The sequence below is a fragment of the Symphodus melops genome (genome assembly GCF_947650265.1).
Source record: "Symphodus melops genome assembly, chromosome: 10".
NCBI lineage: Eukaryota > Metazoa > Chordata > Actinopteri > Labriformes > Labridae > Symphodus > Symphodus melops.
This window is the reverse complement of record NC_136700.1, coordinates 607,504-624,997: the sequence shown is the minus strand read 5'-3', so window position 1 is coordinate 624,997 and position 17,494 is coordinate 607,504. Positions and strand designations below refer to the sequence as shown.

Here is a 17,494-nt window from a genome sequence, read left to right as displayed (position 1 = left end):
TTCAGTATCATTCTGATTGATCAGCAATAAAAAGACCATAAACCAATAATCTCAATCCAATATAAACCAGGATCAGTTAAAGCGTGATTTTCCAGTCGGGGGATTTTGAGGACCCTGAAAACAAACAGGTGAAACTCTGGGATACGTCGATATCTGTGTGTGCTCAGCGGCGGTTTGAGTTCATCGACCCTGAAGACCGACAGACCTTCAGAGGATCAGACCAGAGACCGTCCACATCACGGACGCACGGCTGAAGAGAAGAGACGCCAAACGCCTTCAGACTTCACACGGTAAGAAATGAAATCTGAGGGGATGAAAATCACTCTGATAGAACTTCCTGCTTTTATCTGACATGTTGTTAATGAAACTAAAGAGTCATGGATGGAGCCACTCCGACGTCAACCTTTGAGTTCACAACTGCCTTGGAGTTCACGGGACCATGTTTGGATACGAGGGCGGGGCAAACGTGTGTTTGAGTAATCCCAGGATGAGTCTGCAGGGGGCGCTAAATGAATCAAAATGTGCAGCTTTATTATTGTACTCCATTCGAGTTTATCCAACGTAGCTCTGACCAGAACACGTAGGATCGCCATCTTAGCATGTAGCTAACAGCATGCTAACTGTTGAGTTAACAACCTAAGCAGTGTGTAAGTATGCGAGCAGTTTTAGATATAAACATCCTGTGACAAACACTCATTCAGCTAACAGTCCTGGTGGGGTGGTTCTCACAGAGTCAGATTAGCGGCTAATCGTGCTAACGTGGTGATGTTGCTAGTTTTAAAAAGTGGAGTTCCAACTCGAGAGATGGTTTGTTAGTCCGATAAAACTCACAGAGAGACAGATTCCAAAAAGCTCCAACAGCACAAACATCAAAGGCTTATTTTAACATAGAGCTCTATGGAGACTGACTCACTGCAGGAGACAGACTCTAGTGGACACTGGAGGAACTGCAGCTGTAAAGTTGGACATTTTAACATAGAGCTCTATGGAGACTGACTCACTGCAGGAGACAGACTCTAGTGGACACTGGAGGAACTGCAGTTTTTTATCCACTGAAACTTTAACTTTTCTTTGTGCTGGAAGTTTCTGCTTTTTGAAACTGAAAGCAGATCAAGTGTGAGCTAAACACCGTCTGATGTGTTTCCAGGTGTTCCAGGTTTTTCCAGGCGTTCCAGGAGTCTGATTGTGTGTGTCTTAGGGGGTGGGACTTGAAGCATCATGGCGGTGGGCCTGCAGGTGGTGGGTCTGCTTCTGGGCGTGGTGTCCTGGTGTCTGCAGTCCAGCTGCACCTCCTCTCAGGTGTGGAAGGTGAGGAGTCAGGCCGAGTCGGTCAGCAGCAGTCAGTGGCAGTTTGAGGGTCTGTGGATGAGCTGCGCCGCCACCTCCATGGGCTCCATTCAGTGCAGCAAGTTCAAGACGGTTCTGGGGCTGCCGGGTGAGGACTCATCACACAGACAGAATCTGAACTCTGAAGTGTGCAGCTACAAACAGCGTTCATATGAAACTCTGTTGTTTGTACAGTCCACCTGCAGGCGTGCAGAGCTCTGATGATCCTGTCCCTGCTGATCGGTCTGGCCTCCATCATCGTCTCGGTGCTCGGACTCAAGTGCACCAAGATCGGCAGAACCTCTGAGCAGGTCAAAGAGCAGATCGCTCTGGCAGGAGGCGTCCTGTTCATCCTGTCAGGTTCGTGACTTTCAAACCTCCGATGGTCAACTGTGTCAAAGTCCTTGAAGAAAACTGATGCTAACCTGCTCGTCATGCTAAGCTAAGCTAAGCTAGTTGTTTTGAAGGCAACTTTCAGACCAAAACAAACCAGCAGTCAGACCTTTGAATTGCTACCTGTACAGGTGTCTTCACTCTGATCGCAGTGTCCTGGTACGCCGGCAGAGTCATCCACGACTTCAACAACCCGCTCTACGGAGGAGTCAGGTCAGTGTGTGTGTGTGTGTGTGTGTGTGTGTGTGTGTGTGTTTGACCTCCTGCTGCTCCAGTGTGCTAACGCGTGTGTGTCGCTGCTGAAGGTTCGAGCTGGGTACTGGTCTCTACCTGGGCTGGGCTGCCTCCTGTCTGGCTGTACTGGGGGGATCGATGCTCTGCTGCTCCTGCAGGAGGAGAGACCCCTCCCCTCCTTCCCCACGGTAAGCACACAGCACCACACATGGGGGGTGCAGTACTGGAGTCTGTCCACAGGGGGGCGTTGTTTCTTAATCCACCACTAAATCCTCTTTTACTGCTGGGGAAAACAATTCCACACAAACAGAGAGTGATGTAACAGCTGCTTAAAATAAATCTACTGATGAAAGGAGCAGTAACTCTGCCCCCTAGTGTTTAAAATGGGTACTGCAGCTCACTGATTGGTCCTTTAAAGGTCCTTTAAATCACTCTGTGTTAAACAGACTGTGTGATTCTGTCCTGTCATTTTGTGATTTCCTGCAGACAGTTTTCATACAACTTCACCAAGACGAGCTCGGGTCAGAACATCTACAGAACCGCCCGGACCTCTGACAGCGGCAGCTCCAAAGCTTACGTCTGAACGTCTTCAGCTTCCTGCATCTTTTTTTAGACCTAAAGTTAAACGTGTGTTTTGTACTCTTCATGTCACATGTTCACTATAACATGAATATATAAAAATAAAAACATGCATCATGAGATGGACACGTGTACCAAACCAACCTCGTGAGTTCATGTGTGTGTGTGTGTGTGTGTGTGTGTGTGTGTGTGTGTGTGTGTGTGTGTGTGTGTGTGTGTGTGTGTGTGTGTGTGTGTGTGTGTGTGTGTGTGTGTGTGTGTGTGTGTGTGTGTGTGTGTGTGTGTGTGTGTGAGGGAGAAGCTGGAGTCCTGCAGGCTGTGTTGTTGTCAGAGCTGTGTTTACAATCAAAGTCAAAGAGCAGCTCTGTCCATCTCCAGCAGGGGGCGCTGCTGCGTAAGTGACAGAAATCTGTCCCATTGCTAGGGCCAGGGTGTGTGTGTGTGTGTGTGTGTGTGTGTGTGTGTGTGTGTGTGTAGCTGGGGGTCGTCAGTGAGGGGGGGGGGGGGAGGGGGGGTGAGGAAGAGGAAAAGATGACCATTTCCTGATGCAGCTAGAAAATAAAACAAACAGGAAACTCGGAGCAGAACTCCCAACGAGGAGCGAGAGGAGACGGACAGAAAGCAAGCCCTTCATACAGAACACAGCAGAACCAGGAGAGCACAGGAGAACCCTGGAGAACCCTGGAGAACCCTGGAGAGAGGAGGAACCTGCAGCAAGTCACAGATGGGAGAGAAGCAGGAGAACATCTGTGTGACATAAAGATTACAGCCAACAAGCAAGAATAAGGAACACAGGAGTACAACACACACACACACACACACACACACACACAGACACACACACACACACACACACACACACACACACACACACACACACACACACACACACACACACACACACACACACACACACACACACACACACACACACACACACACACACACACACACACAGATGTCACAGTGGTGAGAAGCTCTGGATTATATTTGAGCTCTACAGAAGCAGAATAAGGTAAGAGCTGCTTCATTTCATCTGTGTGTGAACGAGTCTTTAGTTATTGATTATTGATTATTGATTATTGACCATCAGTTTGCTGATGGTTGCAGCTGCAGGTAAGCTGTGAGGTCGGATGGATCAGAGTGTGTTTCAGGAGCTGAGCAGGAGGAAGAGATCATTATGTCATTAATGGAGTCAGACTTCCTCTTCTTCTGTGGGAGAAATCTGACCATGAGCTGCTTCACTTATGTCATCACCTCGACAACATGTCTGTGTTTACAGCACTTTACAGCACTTTACAGCACTTTACAGCACTTTACTGTAGTTTGTCCTGATTTGGTCATAATGCAGCTCTCAGCATGCCAACCAGACCCGGCTGTGATCCTGATCCTGAAAACATCTGCAGGATGCATCGGACCGGTCGCCCTCTCACACACACACACACACACACACACACACACACACACACACACAGACACACACACACACACACACACACACACACACCAGTCGTCTCTTTGATTCTCTAAAATCTAAATCCAGCTCTCGTCTTTTTAAAGACTGTTTGTTGTTGACTCGTTCCTTCAGCTCAGCTGCTTCACACAAACCTGTGAATCTGTCACACTGAACAAAGTTCCTTTTATAATTATGATGTTTTTTTATTCATGTTGAGAAAACTCAGAATTAAGACAGAAGTGAAGACAAGCAGGTTGAAAGACAACCTCAGTCTGAGTAAAGACAGATCAGAGGACATGTGTCTCTGCTGATGATCTGATCATTTCCCTTTTCCTGCACATTCACACTTTTGTGTTTCGTTTCTTTGAGCTCCAACAAACTTCCTGAAATCAGCTAAAAATAAACCCGTCAGTCCGAGCTGAACCGAAACATCCTCCCGCCTTAACTCAAGCAATGACAACACCGTCCAGTTTTACACCTGTGGCTCAGCGGTTGAGTCTCTCCACCAGGAGGTCGGGGGTTCGATCCCCTGCTCCTGCAGCTACATGTCCGCCGTGTCATTGGGCGAGACACTGAACCCCAAGCTGCTCCCTCTGCTCTCAGCGGCGGCGGCGGCGTGTGAACTGACTCAGACTGAGAGACAGAACACGGGGGGGAGGACAGAGTCGGGGACTCCCGGTCGACCCTCGTGTTTGGCGTGTTGACGTCTTGGTCAGGCCCGTTGATTTTAAAAGGTCGACGGATAATGTCGGACTATGTAAACCAGGAGCTGCATGAAATACAGGCAGATATGAAAGGAGGGCGGGGCTTATTCAGTTAGCTTCAGTTAGCTTCAGTTAGCCCGTTCACCTCTCAGAGGGTCAAACATCTCTTTGGGCGCGCCCGGCTGTACCAACTTCTCTTTCTTTGACCCACTGACCTGAAGGAACCAGAAACTCTCATTTTAAAAATATCTGCTGATTCAGCGGAGCAACATTCGCTTTGAACGCTCGTTTCAACACACGATGACCCGAAACACAAGAACGCTGTGAAACCTCAGAGACAAACGGACCCGTCAGCGCCTCGTCTGTAGAGTCATTTAGAAAGAACAAATCAGCACTTGGACTCATGTCTGTGTAATGTGTTTAAAGAGTCTGACAGTATTACAACATGCAGCGGTGTTGGGAAACTTTGGAGGCTTTTTGAGTTGATTGATTGGTGTGTGTGTGTGTGTGTGTGTGTGTGTGTGTGTGTGTGTGTGTGTTATATAACAGCCCCCATGGACATGCATTCTGGGATCAGACAAAAGGAGGGAGAGATTGTGGGAAGATAAAGATATCAGATTTCTCTCCACGGTACAACGACACAGATGAAGACGTCCTCACTGATTAATGCTCATGATAAAACACACACACACACACACACACACACACACACACACACACACACACACACACACACTCTCCCTTGTTTTCTTTTTTAAGAAGAGATTAAGGACGAAGTAAGGAAAGACATGCAGGACAGGAGACTTAAACCAGAGGAGAGTCTCTGTGGGTCCCCGCCCTGTGCTCTGCTTTCTCTCTTTTTGTGAGTTGATGTCAAATTCAAGCAGTTTGTGGGGACTCAGAGAAGGTTTGCAGAGGTCAGTGTGTGTGTACATGTATACCTGTAAACGTGACGTCGTGGGGACACAGAGCTGTTTAGACATCATGTCAGTCAGACCTCCTTCAGGGGACAAAATCTAAAACTGCTTTCAAACCTTCACAAGACTCCTAAAAGTTCAGCTGAATGTTCCTCCTGCAGAGAGTCAGAGAGAGCTGACTGAGAGAAGGCAGCACGATATCATCAGGAGAATTCACCTGGAGCCAGTGGGAGGGGCTTAGACTGTGGCGTGCAGACCTCTTCAGCTACAATCTTTGGTAACATGCCAATAAATTCAGACATGTACAGAAGATTGAATTTAAACAGCATGAAGACTAAAATAATTTACCTTCAAGGCGTCCCGTCCCTGTAACGTGTAAACAATTAAATGTCCCCACAATGTCACGTTTACAGGTATGACAGCACACACACACACACACACACACTGACATGACTGACTGTGTGTGTGTGTGTGTGTGTGTAGCAGAGTTAATGAGTATTGTGTCGGCTCTTTGTGAGGTGTGTGTGTGTGTATAGCAGATGACTGATGACTCCGAGGTGCAGGAATGTGACACAAACACACAAACACACAAACACACACACACACACACACACACACACACACACACACACACACACACACACACACACACAGACCGTTGCCTTTACGCCCTTGTTGAATGAGGTTATTTCTGTCGGGGAAATGATTGGTCGACAGTGATTAATAAAAATACAAATAACAGGAAGTAGTTTGAGATGGAAAGTGAGGGTGTGACTGAAAACCTGAGCAGGACCCTGGATCCCCCCCTTTAACCCCCCCCCCCCCCCCCTCCGCTGGTTTCAGAGCCATGAAGAACTCCCAGGTGACCATTTATAGAAAGTAATGGGGACATGGAGAACTGTAGGAGTTTAACAACCTTAATCGTGTACGTCTCGCTGAGCGTCCTGCTTCTCATGCTGGTTTCTGCGTCACACTGGATACGACACACGTGGACATGATGTTCAGTTCCTGAGTAGAAAAGAAATAAATAAAGATAACTGAAGGAACAGATAAATATTTTACTTTAACTCAGAGATTAATGTGTTGATGATATTTTGCATACATGTGATCCTCTCTGTAAATATTCAATAAATAAGGCCCAGTTCATTTCTGGGTCTGATGATGTCAGCTGTTTCAAATCCATCACAAACCACACTGAGATATCAGAGCTGTAGCTTTGATCCTTTTGAAATTAAAAAGAGATCCACCCGCTCTCTTCCTGTCATCCCGAGCTGTGGGTTAACCTTGGGTTGGCGTTCACCTGCTTTAGGGCTCTTAAGGAGCAGCAGATGACAAACACTTGCAGCTAGCTTGTGCTAGCACGCGGTAGCTTGCAGTGTAGGTTTAAGCAGTAAACGTGCACGCTACGTACTGCATTAAATGTGCGTTTCCGGGGACGATCAGCCCAGGAGGAGGGGCCACGTTTACATTAATAGACTGGTGTAGATTTGAGTCCTAAAACCAGGAAGTGAGTTAGCATTTTAGCGCCGTGGGTTCCTAACTCTAAAAGTCTAAATGTGGATTTTGAATGTGTTTGTGTTTAGACTGAAATAAGGTCTGTGGTTAACACAAGCTGAAGAGATGTTGATGTTTTGTTAGACGAGATAAACTACGTTAGCTAAGACCAACACTTGGGAATTTTAAAGTTTTTACGCAAACTTTAAACGGCGGTTGCTAACGAGTAGCTAACTGAAACTACAGTGGTTGTCATGGAGACGTTAAACGTCATCACGCCGGGAACTCTCTCCCTAATCCTCCTTACAGCCTCTAGTCATGTTTTTCACTGCTCTTGTAAATATTAGGTTCATAAACAACTTATTAAGCTAACGTTTAGCTAGCTTGTCAAATCTGCTGATTAGATCGATGAAGCATAACGTTGTGATGTCATAATAAACCGACCGCGGTGTAGTTAGCTTGTAGCATAATGTTAGCGTTTTACTTCTCTCAGCTGCATTAACTCTTCAGACTTCATATAAATGATGTTTATCTGTAAAGATTATCAGCTGAACTAAACAGCATCAGAAACGTGTGTTTGACACACAGATTATTTTCTGCATGATACAAAATCCAATGCAAAAAATGAATTTACGTATGAACCACCGGCGCCATTTTCTCGGGTTGGCCTACACAAATACGTCATTACTAAACCAGTCTATACGCACTGCTCCTTTAAAAGAGGGGTGCCACATTAAACCTGGGCCCTGTTTCTATGTGTTCTGTTTCTATGTGTTCTGTTTCTGTGTTCTGGAGTTTTTGAGGACGAAGAAATGCGTTTGTAAGGATTTCATGTCTGAAACATAATCCTTAATCTGCCTAGCAACGCCCACTTTGAGTTATTGTTTTTGTCCCTGACAGTCTCAAACTGTTGTTCTACCTTTGTGACAACAACACAGAAAGTACAGAAGTTACTGTCTGTGTGCAGAATATATATGTGTGTGTGTGTCATATATGTGTGTGTGTCTTATGTGTGTGTGTGTCATATATGTGTGAGATACAATACAGACAGATCACAGGCTCTAATTAATCCGTTTAAGTAATCTAACTTTGCAGGTTCAGTTTTGTCAAAGTTAAAACTGACCTGTCAGCCCTTAAGGCGTGTTTAATGCCCCACTCCCTGATTAATACCGACGTGTCCGACCGCCCCTGAACGCAGCACGTGCAGCAGGTCCTTCCCTGTCTTGAGCCCAGTCTCTCTCCGGTGACTTGTTGAGTTGCTCACTTCCCTGGTGGAGTGTGTGAGTGTGTGTGTGTGTGCAGCAGCTCTGGACCCTCTGACTCTGTGACCGCCGCTTCAGACTCTTCAGCCCGGCTTCAGACCCTTCAGCCCGGCTTCTGAGGAGAGTTTGACCCGCTGATCCGCCACCATGGCTCCCCGCTGTGAGTACTCAGACCCGGCTGCTGCTGATGCAGGGAGACCTGGACTTTTATTTAAAGTCACCAAAGTCTATTTAAAAGAAAACCTGATTTGATGAAACAGGGAGGATCTTCATTTAATGTTTGAGGAGAGTTTTTAACCATATAGAGCTGCAGAGTGATCAATACTGATATTTGATCAAATATAGAAATGTCCTTCTCAGGAGCCCAAGGTGACGCGTTCAAATGTCCACAAATTTATTTCAAAAACGATGCTGAAAAAACTAATTGTTCCTTCTTTTTTTGGTCTTATTACTAAAAAAGTGACGCAAATTCAAACAGGTTCTTTAACAGTATCGATTAATCGATTATTATTATTATGGATGAAGTCTTTGAGTGCGTGTCTGCGTGTATCTGTTTGATTTTATTGAGTGTTTTCTGGGGAGTAAAGCTCCTCTGCAGCTCTGGGTCCAGTCTGAGAGAGGCTCCCTGTTTCTCTTCTGGTCCTCAGTCCCAGTCTGATCCTGATCCTGATCCTGGTTCTGATAAACGCTTACTCTGCACATTTCTGTCACTGAGTGACTTTGAGATGGTGCGTTTGAGGCCGAAGGAAAAGTCATTGATTAACTGACTCTGTGTGTGTGTGTGTGTGTGTGTGTGTGTGTGTGTGTGTGTGTGTGTGTGTGTGTGTGTGTGTGTGTGTGTGATCATGAAGGAAACCTGCTGTGTTGAAGCTTCTCTGACAACAATGCAGCAGCCAGTATGTCCTCCTTCTAACTTTAGATTCTGCTCCTGAATGCTCTGGATCTGATTGGACCAGAGAAGGTAGGCGGGGCTTTGAAGGCCGTTTTGGACGCCCCTGGGTTTGCCAGATATGAGAGCAGTTATCAGGTGAACAGATGTTGCAGCGATGGAAGCGGGCAGTGGAACTGCTTCAGATAGAAGTGATTGTACCCGAGCTAAAAAGCCTCTGCATGTTTCTAATAAGCTCCAGCAGCAGAAAGCTGCTCAAACTAGGATCAATGTTGGAGATGAAACATGGAGAGAGGTTAGAACGCAGAAAGCTTTACAGACCCATGCAGAGCTGGCTAAACACTGAAGCTACAGTGTCCACCACATGCAGAGCTGGCTAAACACTGAAGCTACAGTGTCCACCACATGCAGAGCTGGCTAAACACTGAAGCTACAGTGTCCACCACATGCAGAGCTGGCTAAACACTGAAGCTACAGTGTCCACCACATGCAGATCTGGCTAAACACTGAAGCTACAGTGTCCACCACATGCAGAGCTGGCTAAACACTGAAGCTACAGTGTCCACCACATGCAGAGCTGGCTAAACACTGAAGCTACAGTGTCCACCACATGCAGAGCTGGCTAAACACTGAAGCTACAGTGTCCACCACATGCAGAGCTGGCTAAACACTGAAGCTACAGTGTCTCTACATGCAGAGCTGGCTAAACACTGAAGCTACTGTGTCTCTACATGCAGAGCTGGCTAAACACTGAAGCTACAGTGTCCACCACATGCAGAGCTGTGTGAGAGGAGGGGGGGGAGACAGCTCTCTGTGATGATTAGAGTTTAGACTGCAGTACTCATTTTAAACACTAGGGGGGGGAGCTGCAGACTGCTCCTTTAAGATACTTTGTAAATGTCTCCAGTAGATGTGTTCAGCCTGCAGCATGTAAACAGGCTGTCTGAGTTTTGTCTCCATCACTGCACACTGCATTCAATCCACTTCCTGGATCCACGTTGAGTCAATCTATTAAAGTTAATCCAAAGCATTTTATATGTCACACAGCGCTGTGTTCACTGACACATTCTCAGCAGGCTGCACATAGTTTACATCTGTGCAGCCTGCTGACTCACTGTGTGTGTGTGTGTGTGTGTGTGTGTGTGTGTGTGTGTGTGTGTGTGTGTGTGTGTGTGTGTGTGTGTGTGTGTGTGTGTGTGTGTGTGTGTGTGTGTGTGTGTGTGTGTGTGTGTGTGTGTGTGTGTGTTAATTTAAGCTGTCGACAAACAACAATGTGTAGAGATCAAAGTCTCACTCTCTATTCATCCATCACACTTTCTTTTCCCTCTGTTTCCCCTCTCCTCCTCTTCCTCCTTCTCCTCCTCCTCCTCTTCCTCCTTCTCCTCCTCCTCCTCCTCCTCCTCCTCCTCCTCCTCCTCTTCCTCCTCATAAAGAAAAAGAAACGACAAGTCCTCTCTGTTTCTTACCTGCTGACTCAAACATTTAAAGTCCCTTTAAAGAAGTGAAACAGAGAAACAGAAGTTCGTCATTCAGCGTGAACCTCTTTGACCTTTTGACCTTTTGACCTCCAGTCAGATAAACTGGGCAGAAGTGCATCAAGTAGAAATGCACCAATATCTATTTAAACAGACTCATTTTCTCTATAGCTGATCTGATTATCAGCTGTGATGTCATAACCATCACAGGTCGACCGACCACGAGCGACAGTGTGATGACATCACTCACCAGCACGCCACGACGTGTGTTTGCCAATGTGAAGGATGAGAGCGAGGATGTTGAGACGGACCAGGATCAGAGTCTGAACCATGACCCTGGTCTCGGCCTAGACTGTTCCTCGAGTCACACAGACGGGATGAATGGATGACAGGAAGTGAAGATCTGAGACAGACAGGGCAGCGTGGTCACATGTCAGGCGTTCTCCTGCTCCTGAAACAGGAGTCCGTATGAAGCGGTGAAACTGGTCGGACATGTTGGGGACTCCTGCTGACGGTGCAGCTTCAGCTGTTTATGTTCAGGTGTCAGATCAGGTGTCACCTGTAGAGTCTGCACACCTGTATGTGTGAGGCCAGGTGAAAACCATCCAAACAGGAGGACCTTTTCGCAGCAGCTAGCTGCTAGCAGCGAGTAGCTAGCAGCGAGTAGCTAGCAGCGAGTAGCTAGCAGCCAACAGCTAGCAGCGAGCAGCGAGTAGCTAGCAGCGAGTAGCTAGCAGCTAGCATGCCATGCCTGTCGTGTCAGCCAGTTGACACGATGAGGGAGACGCTGCTGTTTGGTCTGGAAACACTTTTCAAAACGTTTTTGTTTTCAGTCAACCAGAAACGCCATTTTGGAGTAAACAGCTAAAAGGTCACCGCTTTATAAAGAGACAGGACGCCGTCTCCTCCCCCTGAGAGACGGACACACATGGACTAAGCTTTAATGATTCTGTCTCTTTAAGACACAGCGTTAAACGCAGGAGGTTAAAAGAGAGCTGGTCTCTTCTCAGCCCGTCGCTGCTTTAAATGAACTCTGAGGTTTGTCCAGAACGTTCTGCAGCGGGTCATAAATCACGTCTGCGTGCACCCCGAGCCGGTCACATTCCTCTCTTTGGGGAAACGATAATATTACATTTTTCTCCACAGCTGTTTCCCCTCATGGATGACGCTGACGGGACAGTTTTTAACTTAATGAAAGACAGATGCATCGTGGGTAACTGTGACCTCACTCAGTGGGCCGTGATGTCTGAATAGAGGGTTTGATAACGTGTGATAATCAGTCTGCTCTGAGCTAGCTGATGGGACTTTGGAGCCGCTGAAGTTGTTTTATGGTCAGAGACGCTCGGCTCGGTCAATGATCTACTCTGATTGGTCCTCAGTCCGATCCCTTCAGGTGCAGCTGAGTGACTTCAACTCAAGGAGCTGGTTCAAGTGTTTGAAAGTGGAGACAGATTCTGGAGGATGTCGATTGTTTTAGGTCCAGTTCTTCTGACTCACTTCTGAGCGTGTGTGTGTGTGTGTGTGTGTGTGTGTGTGTGTGTGTGTGTGTGTGTGTGTGTGTGTGTGTGTGTGTGTGTGTGTGTGTGTGTGTGTGTGTGTGTGTGTGTGCGTGTGCGCGTGAGCGTGTGTGTGTGTGTGTGTGACGTCCACAAACATGTACAGCCTCTTGTTTCGACATCAAACTGTCCACTTATCATTTCAGCAGATTCTCAGGAACATTCCAGCACAGACCATGTGTGTAAACACAACACAAATGATCTTTGTGTGTGTATGTGTGTGTGTGTGTGTGTGTGTGTGTGTGTGTGCAGAAGGTCAGCTGGGGGGGAAGTTGCTGCCTCATTGGTTGACAACAAGATGAAGATGTTCATTGAAAAGATGTTTGCATTCAGTCCTTAAAGGAAGAATTTTGGAGTTCTTAATCTAGGCAGAACGCTGCAGGGCTGCCAGGCTGCAGGGCTGCCAGGCAGAACGCTGCAGGGCTGCAGGGCTGCCAGGCTGCAGGGCTGCCAGGCTACAGGGCTGCCAGGCAGAATGCTGCAGGGCTGCCAGGCTACAGGGCTGCCAGGCAGAACGCTGCAGGGCTGCAGGGGTGGACGCTCCTCCGTGGTCTCAGCTCAGCCGTGCGTCGCCTCTCAGCTCAGAAAAGGAAACCAGGAAGAGGACGAGCTGTCAGCTCCTTTTATGAAATGATTCCTGTTTTTATTTTGGACTGAAGCGTCTGTTCTCACTGTTTCCTTCAGCAGACACACATCACCTGATAATCTGACACACACACGCACGCACACACACACACACACACACACTCTCTCTCTTCCACTGCAGGTCAAGGCTGAGCTTTGTGCCTCCGTCTGATTGGATATCTTCTCCTCTTCCTGGTTTCCTGTTTGTGTTTTGTGACGTCGAGAGGTCTCGACCTCGTCACCTTCATCATTCATCGAGGGTCGACTCATGCACAACAGAGAGTGTGTGTGTGTGTGTGTGTGTGTGTGTGTGTGTGTGTGTGTGTGTGTGTGTGTGTGTGTGTGTGTGTGTGTGTGTGTGTGTGTGTGTGTGTGTGTGTGTGTGTGTGTGTGTGTGTGTGTGTGTGTGTGTGTGTGTGTTGAAAGACTTCTGTATTCACGTCTGAGTCACATAGAATAAAGAGTAAGGGGCGTGAGCATCATATTTTGTTCTCACTCTGGTGTTCCTCGGGTACGGCGTGCTCGCTGGGCGCTCTTCTCTGCTGCTTCCTGTCGTGTTTTTGGAAGGTGTCGGGGTTTACTTCAGTCGCAGCACTTGAGGACGATTCAGCGTCTCCTCGTCTCGGAGCAAAGCGAGGCCACAGCTCCAACTTTATTTCTTTGAACTTTTTAAACCGTCCGTTTGGTCGAGCCGCCATATTTGTTTCCGATTGGTGGATGATGTGACCCGGCCCCGCCCAGCGGTGAGTGTCAAAAACCCAGGAGTCCTCGCCTCTGCCCGTCACACTATCGCTGTCCTTTCCGCAGATTGTTTTTGTCCAGAAGCTTCCGTGATGCCCTGCGACCCTCTTGAAGAAAACAGGTTGTGTGTGAGCGCCGCCGGGCTCCGCGTGGGTTTCCTGAGCCTGCCGCCGGGGCTGCTGGGTATTTTTGGAAGCAACGCCGCTGAATCACTTCCCACTTTGCCCTGTGTGTGTGTGTGTGTGTGTGTGTGTGTGTGTGTGTGTGTGTGTGTGTGTGTGTGTGTGTGTGTGTGTGTGTGTGTGTGTGTGTGTGTGTGTGTGTGTGTGTGTGTGTGTGTGTGTGTGTGTGTGTAGGTCTTTCCTGTACCATACATTCATTCTTGTGTGTGTGTTGTGTCTATTTCTGGCTGCAGCAGTGTGTCCTGAGCTGGTGAGACGGTGTAACCAACCTCATGAACAACATCCGGTCCCCACACACACACACACACACACACACACACACACATACACACATACACACACACACACACACACACACACACACACACACACAGTTAAAGTTATTCATTATAACTTCGTGCTCAGTGGTTCTCCCTGTCCTCTCTCAGTGAGGAGGTTGCTGGTTTGAATCCCTGTCTGCATGGCGTGGCTTCTCTCACACGCTGCTTACCTGCTGTCTCTGTATGTCAGCGCTGTGATTGACAGGTGAGCAGTCCAGGCTGTAGCCCCGCCCCTTGCCTGATGATGATGAAGGATAGATGATTGATGGATTTGGTGGGTTTGGAACATTATCTGTAATTTTTCTGATCATTGGATGGAAATGGACCAAATCTGAAATGTGGACAGTAAGAAGACAGAAGGGACATGAAGCGTCCCCGCTCTGCTTGGAGTCAGGGATGTTTGTGTTGCTGTGGTCTCTAACGTGGACGCAGCTTTCACACTTCCTGTCTGTTAATGTTTCATCACTTTATGTCTTTATGGCACACGAGATATCAGACGATTTATGACCGGGCGGGGTCTGTCAGCCGCCACTTCCTGCTGACCTTCTGTCTGAGGAGCGGCTCTGTTAGTGTCGCACAAGTCTGCACAAGTCTGCACAAGTCAGCACAAGTCATCACAAGTCATCACAAGTCATCACAAGTCAGCACAAGTCATCACAAGTCATCACAAGTCATCACAAGTCATCAGTGAAGCAGCCTAGCTGTTGCTATGGAAACCTGCAGCTGTGTGTGGCTGCTGATCTGTAAATGTGTTTGTTTTGTTTTAACGGATCCTGGAGGAGTTTCCAGGTGTTTCCAGGTGTTTCCAGGTGTATTTCAATAACTTGGCTCGTCCGAGAGCATCTGCACTCTGCAAACAGGAAAAGGTGTTTTCGGTTGCCACGGTGACCAGTCAGGGTTTTCACCTGGCAGCAGTTAGCTGGTTAAACTTTAACAATCAGGTGGATCATTGAAACAGAGTGTTCTTCAGTTAGCATGAAGCGTTCATGACTCCGCCTTCTTTTTGGACCGGCGTCAACACGAGCCCGTCCTGATGCTAAGCTACGCTAACAATATTTAACTGTGTTCACATCACTTTATATAATTCAGCTTCTTCTTCTGTTTAATCCATAAACTCTTTATTTATTTATTTACTGAGTTTAAACTCTTTATTTATTTATTTACTGAGTTTAAACTCTTTATTTATTTATTTACTGAGTTTAAACTCTTTATTTATTTATTTACTGAGTTTAAACTCTTTATTTATTTATTTACTGAGTTTAAACTCTTTATTTATTTATTTACTGATTTTAAACTCTTTATTTATTTATTTACTGATTTTAAACTCTTTATTTATTTATTTACTGAGTTTAAACTCTTTATTTATTTATTTACTGATTTGAAACTCTTTACAGTTAAAGAGACGTTCGTACGTTTAAAGTTCTACAGTTTTTTTTTTTTTTTTTAAACTTAATTTTCTAATTCCTTCCATAAAAGTCTGACAGGTAAATAAAGTTTAGTCACAGAATATTAGATTTGATTTACTCATCATAAACTCTGTTTATTTTAAACAGTAATCCATCAAACTTTAATGAATCAGTTTGATTCCTAGGAAGAGGGCGTGGATCATGCGTTGCCATGGTGACCGTGTTTGACCCCGTTGTTATCAGTGCGGCTGTCATAAAGACTAACTGACTCATCAGGGATGTTGTTAGCAACGTCCTGCAGGTGTGTGTTTCTCAGGTGTGTGTGTTCTCTTTTATTGATCCCTCTCTCTCTCTCTCTCTCTCTCCCTCTCTCTCGCCCCTCAGCTCCATCATGCCGATCTTTAAAAACCTCCCGCTGCGTCTGAAAGGCGGCGGTCCGACTCTCGAGAACGCTTTGATCCTTCGCAGAATGAGTCTCAACATCACCCCCAGTCACCACCTGCACAGCCCGTTCGACCACGACGGCGACAGCTTGCACGGACACGGAGACCACGCCCAACCCACTGGTCACCGGGCGGCTCGCTGCTCGACGGCGACGTGCAACGGGACCCGCAACCCCTTCGAGGACGAGGAGGATGAGAACGAGGCCAACGAGGGGAAGAAGGGAAGTGCAGGTGGAAGTTCAGGGAAGGGATCGTTCAAGTTCAAATCCCCTCTGAAGACTCTGGGAAAGCTCGGGAAGAACCTGAGGATGTCCGGCAGGAGCAAAGGAAGCGAGACGCCCTCGCCACAGGGGTCGCTGCAGGGCACGCCGTCCCCCTCCGAGAAGAAGAAGAGAGGGAGGCGGAGCTCCGAGGGCAGTCTGTTGAGGTAAGTACAGAGCAGGCAGAGGGATGAGTGTGAAGTGATTGAACGTGTGACGAGGAGAACTTGAACCCCTCGTCTCTTCGCAGGTTCGCCGGGAAGTACCGCGACACGCTGGGCTCCAGGAAGGGAGTCGCTCACAAACGGCGAGCTGAACTGTACGGAGAGCGAGTGCGACTCCATCAGTCGCCGCCTGTCCCTGCTCAAGATGGTCGGCCTGGGGAAGCTGAAGAGGGAGTCCGGAGCCGATCACGCGTCCCAGGGTCCCGAGGAGCAGCCGGTCCAGGAGGAGGCGCTGGAGGAGGTGAAACCTCGAGAGCCACTTTCAGGTCAGAAAACTCTTCTTCACCTTTTCATGTGAACATCGTCATCTTCATCATCTTCATCATCTTCACTTTCATCTTTTATAAACTTTTAGGATTCATGAAAGAAAATGGCTCCCCGAGGTTAAAGTCTCCGTCTCTTCTGGGGGTGTGGTCCCCTCTTTAGAGCGAGAGAGGGAGAGAGAGAGAGAGGACAGAGAGGGACAGAGAGAGAGAGCGAGAGAGAGAGAGAGAGAGACAGAGAGAGAGAGAGAGAGAGGGAGAGAGAGAGAGAGCGACAGAGAGGACAGAGAGAGAGAGCGAGAGAGAGAGAGAGACAGAGAGAGAGAGAGAGAGAGGGAGAGAGAGAGAGAGAGAGACAGAGAGGGAGAGAGAGGGAGAGACAGAGAGAGAGAGAGAGGGCGAGAGAGAGAGAGGGTATGGTCCTCTTGGTTTAGTGAGGGTCACCTCTGTGAGATTATATAATAAAAAGTTTCCACAAGGACACGAAAAAAAATGTCCTCACTTGGTAGGTGTCAATAGATGGTCCCCTTTTGGTATTGTGTGTGTGTGTGTGTGTGTGTGTGTGTGTGTGTGTGTGTGTGTGTGTGTGTGGGCTGATCCTGGAAACTTTCCTTTGGGAGTCTATTGTTTATCACACCCTGTTTACTCTTTAGGCTGTTTTGTAATGAATGATTAAAGTGTGTGTAAGTGTGTGTGTGTGTGGGTGTGTGTGTGTGTGTGTGTGTGTTCTCAGTCACACCCTGTTA

At 47.4% G+C, this 17,494-nt stretch overlaps 2 protein-coding genes across 3 annotated transcripts in view; both read left to right on the top strand.

Moving 5' to 3' along the window:
- Nucleotides 1-2: 2 nt before the first annotated feature.
- Nucleotides 3-2,636, top strand: LOC306830532 (claudin-1-like). Of its 2 annotated transcripts, XM_079354099.1 has the most exons (6): nucleotides 3-290; nucleotides 1,148-1,435; nucleotides 1,522-1,686; nucleotides 1,851-1,932; nucleotides 2,025-2,141; nucleotides 2,440-2,636. In XM_079354099.1, exons 2-6 carry the CDS (start codon nucleotides 1,219-1,221, stop codon nucleotides 2,534-2,536), a joined length of 678 nt encoding a protein of 225 aa, XP_079210225.1. In that variant the 5' UTR covers nucleotides 3-290; nucleotides 1,148-1,218; the 3' UTR covers nucleotides 2,537-2,636. The 2 variants fall into 2 exon arrangements, with proteins under 2 accessions (XP_079210225.1, XP_079210226.1); XM_079354100.1 differs by lacking the exon at nucleotides 3-290 and having other exon boundaries at nucleotides 1,137-1,435.
- Nucleotides 2,637-8,285: 5,649 nt separating this feature from the next.
- The window catches only part of exoc3l2b (exocyst complex component 3-like 2b), a 17,735-nt gene continuing 8,526 nt past the window's right edge, over nucleotides 8,286-17,494 (top strand). Inside the window, 6 exon segments of the mRNA XM_079354046.1 lie at nucleotides 8,286-8,525; nucleotides 15,943-16,117; nucleotides 16,120-16,167; nucleotides 16,169-16,428; nucleotides 16,512-16,551; nucleotides 16,553-16,751. Of these exon segments, the coding sequence (XP_079210172.1) occupies nucleotides 15,950-16,117; nucleotides 16,120-16,167; nucleotides 16,169-16,428; nucleotides 16,512-16,551; nucleotides 16,553-16,751 (715 nt within the window). The 5' untranslated portion in view covers nucleotides 8,286-8,525; nucleotides 15,943-15,949.